The sequence below is a fragment of the Trichoplusia ni genome, chromosome 9 (genome assembly GCF_003590095.1).
Source record: "Trichoplusia ni isolate ovarian cell line Hi5 chromosome 9, tn1, whole genome shotgun sequence".
In the NCBI taxonomy this organism is placed as follows: domain Eukaryota; kingdom Metazoa; phylum Arthropoda; class Insecta; order Lepidoptera; family Noctuidae; genus Trichoplusia; species Trichoplusia ni.
Genome location: NC_039486.1, coordinates 3,378,055 through 3,393,818, shown reverse-complemented (window position 1 = coordinate 3,393,818; position 15,764 = coordinate 3,378,055). Strand labels below are relative to the sequence as shown.

At 35.5% G+C, this 15,764-nt stretch overlaps 2 protein-coding genes across 2 annotated transcripts; both read left to right on the top strand.

Moving 5' to 3' along the window:
* Nucleotides 1-811: 811 nt before the first annotated feature.
* LOC113497400 lies at nt 812-13,843 on the top strand. Its single transcript, XM_026876944.1, has 25 exons — nt 812-1,299; nt 1,571-1,886; nt 2,181-2,369; nt 2,788-2,867; nt 3,439-3,632; nt 3,843-3,957; nt 4,095-4,309; nt 4,812-5,005; nt 5,155-5,290; nt 5,407-5,593; nt 5,915-6,057; nt 6,299-6,407; nt 6,612-6,869; nt 9,042-9,357; nt 9,739-9,927; nt 10,192-10,271; nt 10,413-10,606; nt 10,696-10,810; nt 10,932-11,146; nt 11,505-11,698; nt 11,860-11,995; nt 12,230-12,416; nt 12,756-12,898; nt 13,169-13,277; nt 13,425-13,843. The coding sequence occupies exons 1-25, from the start codon at nt 1,098-1,100 to the stop codon at nt 13,688-13,690; spliced, it is 4,482 nt and encodes a 1,493-aa protein (XP_026732745.1). The 5' UTR covers nt 812-1,097; the 3' UTR covers nt 13,691-13,843.
* LOC113497592 (nose resistant to fluoxetine protein 6-like) lies at nt 8,409-11,778 on the top strand. Its single transcript, XM_026877182.1, has 8 exons — nt 8,409-8,637; nt 9,042-9,357; nt 9,739-9,927; nt 10,192-10,271; nt 10,413-10,606; nt 10,696-10,810; nt 10,932-11,146; nt 11,505-11,778. The coding sequence occupies exons 1-8, from the start codon at nt 8,457-8,459 to the stop codon at nt 11,700-11,702; spliced, it is 1,488 nt and encodes a 495-aa protein (XP_026732983.1). The 5' UTR covers nt 8,409-8,456; the 3' UTR covers nt 11,703-11,778.
* Nucleotides 13,844-15,764: the final 1,921 nt, after the last annotated feature.

Sequence of the window (15,764 nt, the reverse complement as noted above, 5' to 3'; positions counted from 1 at the left end):
TTTTCCTTATGATTCAATTCTTTCCTTATGATAATGAATTCTATAATGATAACTACTGTAAACAACTGTCACTTGTTTTCACAACAGTCATTGTATACATATTAGGTGCCTCTGATTTATATTTCTGTGCCTTAGCGATAATTATGGAATTATGAATCATTTTCCTTATTTATAGTTTTTTTTAGCTTAATGACTAACTGACTGTTTAGCACTTGTAGACGATCAATGTATTGATAAGATAATTTTCCAGCGCCCTTGAACATTTAATTTTGGTTTTTTGTTACTATTTTGTGTATTGATTTTTTTATTGACAAAAAATGAATATTTTGAAGCATATTTGCGTAAGGGGAGGGAGGGGGGTAGTAGTATGCAGAAAGCTTTTAATAAAAACTAAGAATAGGCAATCATAGACCGGAGTTTCCAATGCTTTACAAACAAGGAAATAGGCGTGATTTACATAAATACAATACTTGATAGCGAGTTTTATCAGTGATTGCTGTAGGCAAATGCCGAAATTAGTATATTTGATCGCTAAAGACTAATTTACACTGGTGCAAATGTTTTTTTTATGGCAGTTGTTTTGTACAGATTATCTGGGGGCTCCTTATATACATACATATGTGGAAGTCGCAGATGATCTCTTACCCATAAATGCGACAAAGCCTCCATTAAGGAGCTTTTGGGTAGCTAATAGGACGCAACTATAGCTCGCGGATCAGAGGAGATCAAGATGAGGAGAAGTAACATGTTTTGCAAAAATGATAAAGATGTATCAGGCGTAGATGGCGTAATGAGCTAGAATTCTACATTATAGAATGGGGAAATTCTGCCATAGACAGGGAAAAATGGGGAGGAGATGGAAGCCTTTGCCCAAGCAGTGAGACATGATGACATGAGATACAAATAATACAAATATCTTGGCTTTACATTAGTAATCGATTAGACTACGACCCGCCCGTGTGAAAACGTCTCATTATATACTATCATAATAAGTGATCCTCTGATTTAATTTCAAGATTGACTAATTTATTATTTAAGTAATGCTCATCTGCGTTTGCTAATTAGTCGATCAGTGAACAGTGTACGAAATTTTATGTATGTTAAAGTCTTACGAAATCATGGAATTTAATTTGATCTTGATTTTCTTGTTTGTTTCTTTTTTTAATGTGAATTGCGTCGATATTACTGAAAGACGAAATGACGCTATTGATTCAAGTTATTTGGAAGAAGTATTAGATGCGCAGGAGTGTGATCGGCAAGTAAATGTGATTAGAGAAAATTCACTGTTGTTACTCCAATGTAAGTATTTTTTTTTTGTGTAATCTGTTTATTCCACAAAATTGCCTAGTATTGTTTTTGGATGTTTTTAAAAATCAACCAAAAAATAATAAATCAGTGACCCTTGGAATTGTATGTAGTCTGTTTTTCAAAGAGTCCAAGTTAAGTTTTGTGTTATCTTCCAGGATAGTTTCTCTTCAATCTCAGCTTAAAATTTCTGCGAAGAAGTCTAGGCCTACGCTTAGGCAATTACAAATGATCATTTATTAGGGTTTGAAAACTTTTTTGACAGTTGCCGACTCCGGTCTCAGAACTCCAAGAGGTATTCTCACAGGCAACACAGTAGACCTCGGGAACTACCATCAATGTTTAGGAATAGATCATCAACTGGAAGAGATGCACATTCAGGGAAAGTACTGCTCGATGCTAGTACCTGTCAACCAACAGTTAGAGTTACCAACACTTCAGGATCTGGAAGGGTTACCGTTCAATCCAAGCTCTTTGCGGGTGGACAATGCTACTATAAAAAATATAGAGCAATATGATGTTATGAGACGACTGGTACGAGCCGTTGGTGGAGATTTCGATGGACTGCATTTAGAAGCTAGGTAAGTTGTACGTACGAGTCTCGTTCATTAGAGCGAGAATACGCTTTTTGTAATGAAATAGCATAAATTGAAGTTTGGAATTCTTTAACAACAATTGTCGCCAAGTATATCTTACATGTAAGCATACCGATCGTATTTCTCATTTAAATCACCCAAGTCGTTCGGCAGCTGTTCTATAAGTAGATGTCGTAAATACATACTTTGTACTATGTTCGCCAGATATGAAAAATATGTCTATAGACTATCCGCTCTACATCTGAAACAAATGTGTTCCTTATATATTTCTTTTTTTAGATCTACACCGGAGAATCCTCTGAGCAACATGGTTTTTAGACTATCGGTGTGTGTACCAAAACCCTGTACTACGGAGCAAGCTATTACGTCTTTATTGTTCAACATTTCTCAGATTGGTTTCAAGTATACGGATTCTTACTGTCGACTGCCCAACGACAAGCCTTGGGTTACTGCTGATTTTGTGGCTGTGTAAGTTGTGTTATTATAAATAATAATTATTTATATTTCCGAACGAATCAGGAGTCTGTACCACGGCAACCTTAAAATTGATAAACACATATAAATCAGTTGACGTCACAATATTATTTCTATTCATTTTATAATCTATTTAGGGCCGATTTTTCAATTGCCAGATAGCTTTTATTCGACGAATATGTTTGATGTTTAGACAGCTTTTGTATAGAAAATATGTCAAACGGCCTTATTGATTCCTCAGATAAAAGTTATCTGACGATTGAAAAATCGGGCCTTAAACAATTATTTCCGTTTACAAATTGATCTGGGTTACTGTAAAATAAAATCAATGACAATCTAGAGCAAGCACATACCACAACGCATCCGTTTCTTGATTAAATTAATTGAATGTTTAATTTTCTTATCTTTTCAGATCGTTCTTTGCTGTTTTGGGTTTTTTCACGTTAATTAGCACCTGTTACGATATCGGATATCGATTTGTATTAAAGAAAGGTGAGTTAATTGTTATTTGTACGTGACAATGTTTTATTTTGACTAAGGTCCATGCACATGGCTTTTTATACTCGCCGACGTACGTACGTAGTAGCTAGTTACTAAGATTTGTGCCACAACCAAACTTTTAGGCGTTACTCATAAAGCTACTACGTTCAAGTGGAATTGGGCTAGTCACGTCTGTCGTATGCCAAACAACCAATGGGCAAAAATTACCACCGAATGGTCCGTGACACAAAACCGACGTCAGCGTGGCAGACCCAGACGGTTACTCGCGGCTCATGACAGAGACAAGTGGATGAAGAGTGGGGAGTCCCATTAGTGGGACATTCCAGGCTAATAATAATAATACGTACGTAGTAAGCGCGTATTGAGCATGGCAGGTGTGTCATGTGTTTCTGTATCTACATACCTATGTTATGTCGACGTTGGGGTTTCGTTTGTCTTTATAAATAGTGCTTGTTAGTGGTCCCTTACGTTAGCATCTGATGAAAATTTGTTTTGTAAGGCTCTATGTTCATAATGCTCCCAAAATTATTGTTGTCTTAACATTTACCTATTTGATTTTCAGATGTGAAGCAAATGAGAGTGCTTTACAGATCATTTTCTGTATATACAAACGGAGAAATATTAACGACGTTTAAATCAGTTCCTGGGACCATACATTGCCTTGATGGGATCAGGACACTGGCTATGTTGTGGGTCATCGTCTCTCACTCGTTCAGTACAGAACCTTTTGCAGCAAACCCAGCAGATGTTAATAGTGTAAGATTTTGAAATATTATATTTGAATATTTTAATTTTATTTAAATAAAATAGTATAATTGCACAAATTGATCGATCTAGTCTTTGAGCATGTGACTTGAACATATATGCAAACCCCCGAGACACAAGGATTAAATTCGAAAAAGAAACAGCACGTGCTTCTGCGACACTATCAGATCATACAATATTCATAAATGTTTTTTTCAACAGTGGATGTTTTCTGCTCAAGCCTTATGGATAACTGCTGGGACAATGACTGTCGATACATTCTTCACCATGTCTGGAGTTCTTCTAGTTTATACGACTGTTGGAAAAATGAATCAAAGTAAGTACTACTGTTGGTAGAGAGATTAGTTTAAACCTCCCTATGATCTCTCCACTCACCTTATTATAGACTGGTTTTGTTCTCGCTTTTGTCCATATCAATAAGTTTATATGACAGTAAGTACGAATTTCTTTCAGTGACATTCGTGAAAAACCTACACTGGTTTTATCTGAACCGTTTTATGAGGGTGACACCGATGATGGGTGTTGTTGCACTGCTCCAAGCTTCGTTCTACAACCAAATTGCTGACGGACCCTACTGGGTGACGGTGGCTGAACACGTGATGAGATGTCGCGACAACTGGTTGTTGACGATGCTGCATGTCCAGAACTTTATGATTCCTGAAACCATGGTACAAAATTTTGCTTTTAATTCTCTATTTTACGGATTTTTATGAAGATCTAGCTGTTGGCCGCGACTTCGTCCACGTGCTTAGAATTTTCCCCGTCTTTTCCACATTTTCAATTATATCTTCGTTCCTATTAGTCGCAGCGTGATGTTATACAGCCTATATATATAGCCTATAGCCTTCCTTGATAAATGGTCTATTCAACACAAAAATATTTTTTCAAATCGAACCAGTAGTTCCTGAGATTAGTGTGTTCAAACAAACAAAAAACTCTTCAGCTTTATATATTAGTAATAATATAGATTTGTTCGTAATATCTTTTTCGCCGTATTTACTGATGCCAAGGATTATTACAAACAATTTTCGATGGATCATTAAGCTTTACTTAATTGTTCAAAACCCGTATTCTTGTCAAAAAGTCATTCGTTATAGATCTACATCATCATTTGTTTTGATGCGTCACTATGTTTAGTTCTAACTTGTGTTTTTGTCTGTTTTATTTCAGTGTCTCCCTCACTCCTGGTATATTGCTATTGACTTCCAACTTTACGTCATCTCACCCTTCATCCTCTTCTGGGTGTTTTCTGGCAAGAGTCGTACAGCCTGGTCCAGTTTGCTTGGGGGACTTCTAGTTGTGTTGATAATTTCAACTGGTTACTGCTTCTATATGGATTTGCCGGGTGGAGTTATAGCACCTAGGTTAGTAACCTTTATTACCAAAATTTTGTTTCGATAGCTTCAAATAACTTGATCTGATTTGTCTAACTTCATTTAAAGTTTATCTTTTAGAGGTTAGATTTTATGTTTATGGAAAACAGATTTTGTTGTAAAATACGTTTCTTTTTCAGACGCTTTGCCGAGTTTCTGAGGTACTACAATTTATATTATTTCCACACACTTGCCAGAGCTTCTCCATTTTTCGTTGGCTTAGTGTTTGGCTATTTACTTCACGTCTATCGTAAAAAAAGGTTGCATATTCCCGTGGTAAGTTAAGGTTATTATTTATATACCTATATTTTATTTCAAAATTAGCAACATATACCTATGAATTTGACACACTTGAGTTTGAGTTACAATTAATTTTATTTTCGCTGTTTCAGTTTCTTGTCATGTTGTACTGGGCTTGCTCGGCTGGAATACTTGCGGGAATCTTCTACTTCAAGTACAGAATCAAACAATTCGATTGGGACAATCACTTTATGGACAATTTTATGAACTCTTTTATGAGGCCATCGTATGCTTGTGCTATCTGCTGGTTGATCGTTGCCTGCGTTCACGGCTACGCAGGTTAACAGCCTTAATATATCTTTTTATACTATTATATTCCTGTCCTATTCCTTATTGAAGGATCCGAAGAACCATGACAAACTTGCACATAGTTATTTTGGCACCGTTTATGAGAATCTCAGTTACGAATCGATTTTTGTTATTTTCTCTGGGCATTAAACTAATCATAGCCGATGATTCTCTTGGATGTTTGAAAGTTTACTGTAAATATTTTATGATCTGATTTTGATTTGATTTTTTGAATATTTTTGAAAAAATGAACTTATTTTTACCTTGATTACTTTAAATTACATACTAATTAATTATCTTTTCAATCCACAGGTCCGATAAATTGGTTCCTTTCTCATGAATATTGGAGACTGCCGGCTCGTTTGTCATTTGGGATGTACCTTTTCCACTTTCCTCTCATGTTCTCTCTAAATGCTACGATGGTAGTTCCTATATACTTCACTGTGGAACGTTACGTAAGTATTTATTATTTACATAATTATTACGATTAATTAGTTGATATGTACTTCTAAGAAAAACGAACATTTTACGAAATAAATATGAATGCCGAAATAGTATGTATTAGAAGTTCACGATCAGTAGTCATATAAGATATGTTCGCTTGTTTATTATGTCTAACTTTACTTACATGTATACCTATGATTGAACCGCAAATGGATTTGTATTTTTTTAAGCAACTGACTTGTTTTTTCCCAGTTCTTCAAGTTCCTGTCGTACGTGGTGTGGGCAGTGGTGTATTCCTTCGTATTTACTCTAACAGTGGACACTCCAATCACCGTCCTGTTTAAGATGTTAATGGATGCAGGTAATTATTTTAGAATTAGAAGTAATTATTTTAAAAAATGGTGTTCAAGTACTCCTAAATTTAAAAATCAGGATAAGGATGTGGAAAAGTCTTAAGACATTGCAGTCCACTCATTACAAATCTTCAGCCCACTGCCGTATAATTTAAAACAATAATCGAGAAATATGGCTTGAGTTAAAATTACGATTCTATTCTTTCTTTCAGTTAAACCGAAACCTACGGCTGTGAAAGAAGATAAAAAAGTTGAAGACCTTCCTGAAAAACTCATTGAAGTAAAAGCTGAAGACGCTGTGCCGGAAGTTATGGTAGTCGATACAAAAGATGTGAAACCTCAAACAACTGAAATACATGATGAACCTCAAACAAGTAAAGATTTACAAATAGAAAGTAAAAAAAATCCAGATGACGAGGTGGTTCGTATTGATGATTCTGGTGTCCTCATAGATTCTAGAAAATTAAATTAAGTGCAAAGCACCTTCTATATTAAAGTATGAATTAGTTTGTAAGGAATTGAAACTGAAATCTATATTTTTGTTATACCTGTACAAGAAATACACGAAAAATGTTAGAACAACGCTAGAATTTTAATGGAGCTAAGTATAATAAAATGGATGGTGACAAGTGAATTGGATTGTTGATGCCTGTAAAGGTCTGTTTTATAATGATTGTGGAAGCTAACTACATCTACATTTAATGACCATAGTGTACATGCTGTTGTATCGTAAGCCACATAGGAAATCATTATCTAACCTACAAATACTCATTAATAATCCAGGTTTTACTTCTGCTTGAGGTCTGAATGTTTGTGTAGCCCTTGCGATCTGAGGATTAAATGACATTTATGGAGTCTTTTAAACAGAAAACTTATGTTTTTATTATTACTTTCGTGGGGATGATTAATAATTAAATGATGTAACTAGTTTCAAACTCGGGCCCGAAACTAGTTCGTCAGTCATGGTAGTTAATCACGTGCAAGTCGGTAATGGATGCTATAGAGGATTTAATTGGAGAAACAAGGATATTTACATTGTAATCTATGATTTGAATGTGAGTTGACTCATAATATAAGTTGTAAATAAAGCAATTGTGATTATACTCAGATTTTTTATTTGATACCTACTTTAATTCAAATTCATATTTTAAATTTGCTCTTTCTGGTCTGTTCTGAAAGAGAGTGGAAAGCAGTCGCCTCCTTCTGCGAAGCGGTCATGGTGGCAAGGACTTTCTCCTTTACCATCATTATTGAACACGTAAGATAAATAGCCTCGCGACCTAGCCAGCGCGGTAGACGCTCCGTGCGTCGGGAGCCACGTGATGACCGTAGGCGCGGGCGTGTAGGCGGTAAGTGATGAATGGCTCACCAAACATGAGGACCAGGTTCATGTTCCACGCGACAATATCGTTTGCATTTGTTTCTCGGGGCTTGCTTCTAAAAAACATAAAAAAGCCTATCATAGCTCGGAATCTCCAATTACTTAAAAAACAAGGAACTAGGCGTGATTTACATGAATACAAACCTGATAGGAGTTTTATCAACGATTGTTATAGCTAATACCAAAATTATCATTCATAGTATATTGAATAGGTAAAGACTGATTCACACTTATGAAAATGATGTTTGGCTTTAAGGGATTTATTTAAAGCTATAAGGGATTTACAAACACCCAGATTCAGGACTTTTATCCAATCATAGAAAAAGCCAGCTTTAATAGGAGGTGGTAGGCCACCGGTTTATGTGATTTTTGGTTTACCAATAGGAAGCACCCATATCCCGTAAATGTGGTAATAACCTTCTGAAGTCGGAGCTTAAACATGAGGAGTTCAGGTCAGCCTCCTAATTATGAACTAACTTAACAAGAAAATTTTGGTAAAAATTAGACTACGCTTCATCCGTGTGAAAACGTCTTATTATATCTTATCCTCTGATTTAATTTCATGATTGATTAATTTATTATTTAAGTCCTCCACATCTGCGTTTGCTAATTATAATTAGTCCATCAGAGAACCGTGTGAGAAATATAATTATGTTTGTAAAAGACTTATGTAATCATGGAACTTAATTCGATCTTAATTTTCATATGTGCTTCTATTTTAAACGTGAATTGCTACGATATCATTCAAAGACAAAATGACGCGATTAATGCAAGTTATTTGGAAGAAGTATTAGATGCGCAGGAGTGTGATCGGCAAGTAAAATTAATAAGAGGAAATGCATTGATGTTACTTCAATGTGAGTTAAAATATTTAACCAGTATTTGTTTTGTTATACCGTGGAATGTTGTTAGAAATCACACTGAATGTCAAATTTAAAACGTTATGTTACTAATTGCAGTTGCGTGGTTCCCAAGCGCCGTTTCTATGGCCAAGAAACTATTTTTTTTTAAATACGTATTTTTTTATATCGTATTTTTAAATAGAGATATTCATTCATTCTTTATTATATACGTTTCTAAAACTACTGACACTCGCATTAATATATTTTCTTAAAATAAATGCAAGTTTTCTTTCTTCAAAGTATTCGGGTAGGTTTATGTTCAACCGCTTCACGTTTTTGTAAAGCCTATATAGTCTATGTTCTATTTCAAAATGAAATTGAAATCATCATTTTTTCGTTTTGAAAATCTTTTTCGACAGTTGCCGACTCCGGCCTAAGAACACCAAGAGGTATACTCACTGGCAATACAGTAGACCTTGGAAACTACCATCAATGTTTAGGAATATATCATCAACTGGAAGAGATGCACATTCAGGGAAAGTACTGTTCGATTGAAGTCCCTTTCGACCAAAAGTTCCACTTACCAAGACCTCAGGATCTGAAAGGGTTACCGTTCAATCCAAGTTCATTACGGGTGGACAATGCTACTATAAAAAGGATGGAGAAATATGATGTTATGAGAAGACTGATGCGGGCCGTCGGTGGAAATTTTGATAGATTTGATTTAGAAGCCAGGTACGTTGTTGACACATGCTTTGATTTTATTGTTCTCTCTCTGTTGGTGTTACAACCCAAATTGCTAATCTTAGGTTGTTACATAGTTTGCTTGTACTGGTGGCAATTTTTTTACTGGTAGATATCTCTCAGACCAGCGTGATTCTCCGAAAGGGCCTAACCCGGTACAACTGGGGCAAAAAAACTCGGGTTGGTTTTAGTCGGTAAAAGTCTGACAATTCCTTTAGCTGAACCCAAAGCGCAAGGAGTCATTCGATGCTTTTCCTTCCGAAAAATAAACGAATCTCTCAGAAAACATACTTTTTAGTGCGATCATCCTGTACCCACAAAACTCGACGTCTGAAGCAAGTGTGTTCCTTATATTTTCTTTTCTTATTTTAGATCTACACCGGAAAATCCTCTGACCAACATGGTTTTTAGATTATCAGTTTGTGTACCGAAACCGTGTACTACAGAGCAAGCTATTACGTCGTTACTGTTCAACATTTCTCAAATTGGTTTCAAGTATACGGACCACTACTGTCGACTGCCCAACGACAAACCTTGGGTTACTGCTGATTTTGTAGCTGTGTAAGTTATAATCCTATGTTATAACCATTTAAAATATTTTTCTGTTCTGTGCAAAAATTGTAGTCTACTAAGGTAACCAGATTGTTGATAACACGTATTTATATGCAGCCGGCGACACTATATTAATCCTATAATCTATTGTAAAAATTATCTAATTTAATAATCCTCCCTGGATTACCATACATTAAAATCAATGCCAGTAAAGCGTCGTAAATGCATCCGGTTCTTGATTTAATCAATTATTAAATTTTCTTATCTTTTCAGATCACTCTTTGCCGTTCTGGGTTTTCTAACGTTAATGAGCACGTGTTACGACATCGGGGGTCGATTTATATTAAAGAAAGGCGAGTTTACTGTATTTTTTGATTATGCACATGGCGTTTTTGGTGTAGCAAACTTACGCACGTATCAAAAATGCTATGTTCATATTGTTCTCCTACCTATTGATAGAAAAAAACCACTCTTAACGTTTATTTCATTTTCAGATGTAAAGCAACTGAGTTTGCTTTATAGATCGTTTTCTGTATATACAAACGGAGAAATATTAACGACGTTTAAGTCAGTTCCTGGGACCATACAAAGTCTCGATGGGATCAGAACATTGGCTATGTTGTGGGTCATCCTCGGTCACACTTACGGTACAGAACCATTTGCAGCAAACCCTATGGATACTTATTCGGTAAGAATTTGAAATCCTTAACAACACATGTAGCAACTTAATGCTCAGTGCAGAGTAATGTTTATAAATTAGAAATTTGATTTTTACAGTGGATGTTTTCTGCTAAAGCCTTGTGGTTAACTGCCGCGACCATGACTGTCGATACATTCTTCACCATGTCAGGGGTTCTTTTGGTTTATACGACTGCTGGAAAAATGAATCAAAGTGAGCTTTTCTTAAATATGGTTGATCGAATAAGATGTCTAAATAATTTGACAAAAATAATTTAGGCATCATTATTATAAAGTAGTCAGTTCTCAAATAGTTTTGTAAACCCATATTTCAGTGACATTTGTGAAAAACCTGCACTGGTTCTATCTGAATCGCTTCATGAGGGTGACACCGATGTTGGGTGTTGTTGCTCTACTCCAGGCTTCGTTCTACAACCAAATTGTCGACGGGCCCTATTGGGTGACGGTGGCTGATCATGTGAAGAGATGTCGAGACAACTGGTTGATGACAATGCTACATGTGCAAAACTTTATGCGTCCTGAAACCATGGTAAGGTTTTTTCTGTATTCCGAACCGTCAATGACAGTCATTGTACAGAAATACTTAATAAAGTAAATTCATCAATAGCGTATCTGCATGACAGGTAATCCCGAAAATTTTATGTAGTTGTACGACCTTCTCCACCACCCTATAACGGTATAACGGTATAATTACTACAACCTTTTCATCTCATACCATCCTCATGACCATCACTGCCTTCTCACTTGGTACCACCTTATGTACACTATAACTACCTCCCTTGATCCGCATGATACTACTACCTTTTTGCCAGGTGTCATCTTTAATGGAGACTTCCCATCCCTTGAAGATATTTCATACGTGATAACACAACACTTTTTTTTTGCAGTGTGTCACTCACTCCTGGTACATTGCTATTGACTTCCAACTTTACGTCATCTCACCTGTCATCCTCTTCTGGGTGTTTTCTGGCAAGAGTCGCACAGCCTGGTCCAGTTTGCTTGGAGGACTTCTAGTTGTGTTGATAATTTCAACTGGTTACTGTTTCTATATGGATTTGCCGGGTGGAGTTATAGTACCCAGGTAAGTGTACTTTGCCATCAAAATTTTGCTTGAATCGATTCGGATAATTTGATTTGAATGCAATCTTAATTACATGTATGTAGGTGAATTACTTCATTTAAGATTTTGAACCAGAAGATTTTGTTTTCAAAATTACTTAAAAAGAAATGTCTTGTTTTCAGTCGTTTATCCGAATTTCGGCGTTACTACATACATTATTATTTCCACACTCTTGCAAGAGCTTCCCCGTTTTTTGTGGGCCTGGTATTTGGCTATTTACTCCATGTCTACCGTAAAAAAAGCTTGAAAATTTCTCCGGTAAGTATTATTTACACACAAAAACCGCTAAATTCTTATTTATTATGTAAGAAGACGCTACTAATAATTTGAGATATTTATCAATTCTATTAACTGGGTTTACAAAGCCGTGAAGTTGTGCATTACTATTCTATTTTTGAAACGAGAGTTGACAATGCTAGATAAAAATAAAATTATTAACTGTAGCGGCATTTAAATTGTTTTTGTCACAATTTTTTTTTTACTTTCTTTCAGTTTCTTGTTATGTTGTACTGGGCCTGCTCGGCTGGGGTACTCGCGGGCATCTTCTACTACAAGTACAGAATCAAACAGTCAGATTGGGACAATCACTTTATGGACAACTTTATGAACTCCTTTATGAGGCCAGCTTACGCTTGTGCTATCTGCTGGTTGATCGTTGCATGCGCTCACGGTTATGCAGGTAACAGCCTTAAATCAAATAAAATCCGAAGTCTTTTATTCCCATTTGGCAGCAAAGTAGTTTTATTTCCTAAGTGCTCATCTATCATTTTGTTTATTTCTGCCCTATTCTTATTGGCTTTATGATGAACGGTATTCGTAGTAAACAATTTATACAATTCTTAGTTTTGTCGTACGCCTCGAATTGTGTGGTTTTCTTTGAATTACAGGCAGCCTAGTAGTCTGCCAAGTTTTTTGGGATCTTAGGAAGTTTTGTCCCCATATTTTATATATGTCATTCATGTCCTTCATTCAAATCAAAACTTTTTTCTGTCTATTTAATTCTATTTTCATTCAACAGGTCCGATAAATTGGTTTCTTTCTCATGAATATTGGAGATTGCCGGCTCGTTTGTCATACGGAATGTACCTGTTCCACTATCCTCTCATGTACACCTTAAATGCTACGATGGTAGTTCCAATATACTTCACTGTAGAACGTTACGTAAGTATACATTATTTACACAGTTGTTTCATTACGTTAGTATGGTACTCATTTGAGATAAAACAAGTCTGAAGGCTGTCGTTTACGGTTCATACACACTTGAGTGATTGCCCCAAAACCTACAGAAGTGCATGGTGTCAATGAAAGTAAACGTCGAACTTAAAAACCTAAGCAAAAATCAGCCTTTATGGTGTATTTTTTGTTTCATAAAGCAAAATATTGCATGCATATCGCTGATATAAAATTCTAAGCAACAGTTTTATTTACCAGTTCTTCAAGTTCCTGGCCTACGTGATGTGGTCGTTGGCGTATTCTTTCGTCTTTACTCTAACAGTGGACACGCCAATCACCGTTCTGTTCAAGATGTTAATGGATGCAGGTAATTATTTTAGAAAAAGACAATATTTTTGAAGGGTAAATTTAGGTACTTCTAAAATTAACAATATTGAATTAGAAATTTGAAATGTGAATATAAAATTACAAGTTTGCTGAGACTTCAAAGTTACGATTGTATTCTATCTTTCAGTTAAACCGAAACCTTCGGCTGTGAAAGCAGATAAAAAGGTTGTCGAAGATAGTCCTGAGAAATTCAGTGAAGTAAAAGCTGAAGACAGTGTACCACAAGTTATGGTAGTCAATAATAATGACGTGAAACCTAAAACAACTGAAATAAATGATGATGCTAATGAACCTCAAACAAGTAAAGATTTACAAATACAAAGTAAAAAAGGTCCAGATTACGAGGTGGTTCGTATTGATGATACTGGTGTTCGTAGGGATTCTAAGAATTAAATTAAGCAGTAGCTTGTAAGGAATCGAAACTCAAATATGTATCTGTAATGCACATTTATGCCAGAAAATAATGTATGATAAATTTAAAGGACAATAAGAGTGCAGTAGTAGAATATGAATGGACTTAAGTGAAAAGATTTGTTTCATGAGAATTGTGAGTTAAATGCGTCTGAATAAAGCGACCGCAGTGCTGCAGCGTGCGATACAACGTGCTGTACAATCGACCCCTGCGTAGAAAAACATTATCTGGTCAACAAAAACTCATTTATAACCTAGGTGTTATTTGAATGTTTGTCAAATAAAGGGATAAAGGGATTAAATTACATTATTATTTTGGAGTAAATGAAACAGAAAAGTAATGTAGCCTTTTTTCTCGCGATGAAAGAGTTAGATAGTGTTCATCTATGCGTTTTCATAGCAATATAATAAGTATTTTTAGTGTGATCTGTAAATATTTAAGTATATATGGGTAGATATATATAAGTATTTATATAAGTTATAAATAAAACAATTGTGATTGTTATTATATTCCTATTTCAGTAACGATATTTTGGCTTTTCCTGTCTAAGAAAGATACATTTATACATTCAATGATTTGGGCCTCTCAGTAGAATAGTCTTCACTGGCCTCGGAATAATCGTTTGGAGGGTCATCAAGATTATGTTTTATTTTAAATAGCCTGTTTAAGATCCCACAGCTAGGCTAGGCCCTCTATCTTTTGCGATAATAAGTCAAACAAATAGACTCTAATTCCGCTCGGCTATTTAATGAAAACATAGACAAGCTTATCATAGATATGAATCTCTAAAACTTTAACAACAAAAACAAGGATCTTACTGTGACTTAAAAACAAACTTGATAAGGAGTTCTATCTAAGATAGGCTAGTGCCGAAATTATCATTGGTTTTCTAAAGTCCTCTTCACAATAGTGAATCCAAAAGCTTCTATGTCAGCCTCAAGACCAGGCCTCAGTGGCGACCTGAGGTCCTCTTTAATAAAATGTAGACATTTGACGAAGGACTGTGTATAGTGGAATCATTACCTACTGGTTCATGAAATGGAGTCAGTGTCCCTGTACAGAATACTTACGTAGAACCAAAAGTCTCCGGTTACCTTTAAGTTTATCTCGATTTTATTACTGACTAGCCGTCGCCCGCGACTTCGTCCGCGTGGTTAGAAGATATAAGTTATGATTTATACTTACCCTGTTTTTTCCACATTTTCCATTGTATCCTCGCTCCTATTAGTCGCAGCGTGATGATTTATAGCCTAAAACCTTCCTCGATGAATGGTCTATTCAACACAAAAAGAATTTTCAATTTGAACTAGTAGTTCCTGAGATTAGCGCGTTCAAACAAACAAACAAACAAACTCTTCAGTGGTACAAGGAATAAACATGTGGCTAAGCTGCAACTGCAAAAGTTGATCGATTACAGGTTAAGCTTCATTTGATACTTACGGTCATTCTGTGGACATGTGACTATCAGTGTACGATGACGATCTCATTATGTGATTCAGAAAGAACATTTTATTGTGGGTCCCGTCAAGTTTTTATACATCTTTGATTGTCGTAACGGGTCCTTCGAAACTAGAAAGGCTGTCAAACAGTCTGTTACTGTTTATTTCTTTATTTTATTTCTTAATTATTTCTTTAAGAAGGCATAACATATTTCTCTCAGACGGCCCTTTGCTCCCAAACTGGGCATAACGCAGTAGATAATATACACAATACTACGCCTACGTCACTTGATTATTTCCATAATCTATAGTAACAATTATAATGATCTACGCTATCTACGTTATCTGAATTACCATGGAAGTATCCGGGTTGGTTTAATGAATCAAATATTTCTAGTTCTTATCTCTTCAAAGTTCCGTCAGTCTTCTGAAGTTAATAAGCACCTTTTAAAGGAGGTTTTGTGAACTTTTTTGTTTTCGTTAAGAATATTTGTTCACATTTGTTCTGTGTCTGGGTATGTTTATTTATAACTAGGTGACCCAGCAAACGTTGTTTTGCGAAATAAATTATTTCTAGTTGTATGTATTTTTAATGCCACATTATAAAAAAATAAAA

Coding starts and splice junctions, on each gene's coding strand:
- LOC113497400 (XM_026876944.1), top strand. CDS start 1,098: ATGTTAAAGTCTTACGAAATCATGGAATTTAATTTGATCTTGATTTTC. Junction 1,887..2,180: donor GGACTGCATTTAGAAGCTAG/GTAAGTTGTACG, acceptor TTCTTTTTTTAG/ATCTACACCGGAGAATCCTC. Junction 5,594..5,914: donor CTGCGTTCACGGCTACGCAG/GTTAACAGCCTT, acceptor TTCAATCCACAG/GTCCGATAAATTGGTTCCTT.
- LOC113497592 (XM_026877182.1), top strand. CDS start 8,457: ATGGAACTTAATTCGATCTTAATTTTCATATGTGCTTCTATTTTAAAC. Junction 8,638..9,041: donor TGCATTGATGTTACTTCAAT/GTGAGTTAAAAT, acceptor CTTTTTCGACAG/TTGCCGACTCCGGCCTAAGA. Junction 10,272..10,412: donor TCGATTTATATTAAAGAAAG/GCGAGTTTACTG, acceptor TTTCATTTTCAG/ATGTAAAGCAACTGAGTTTG.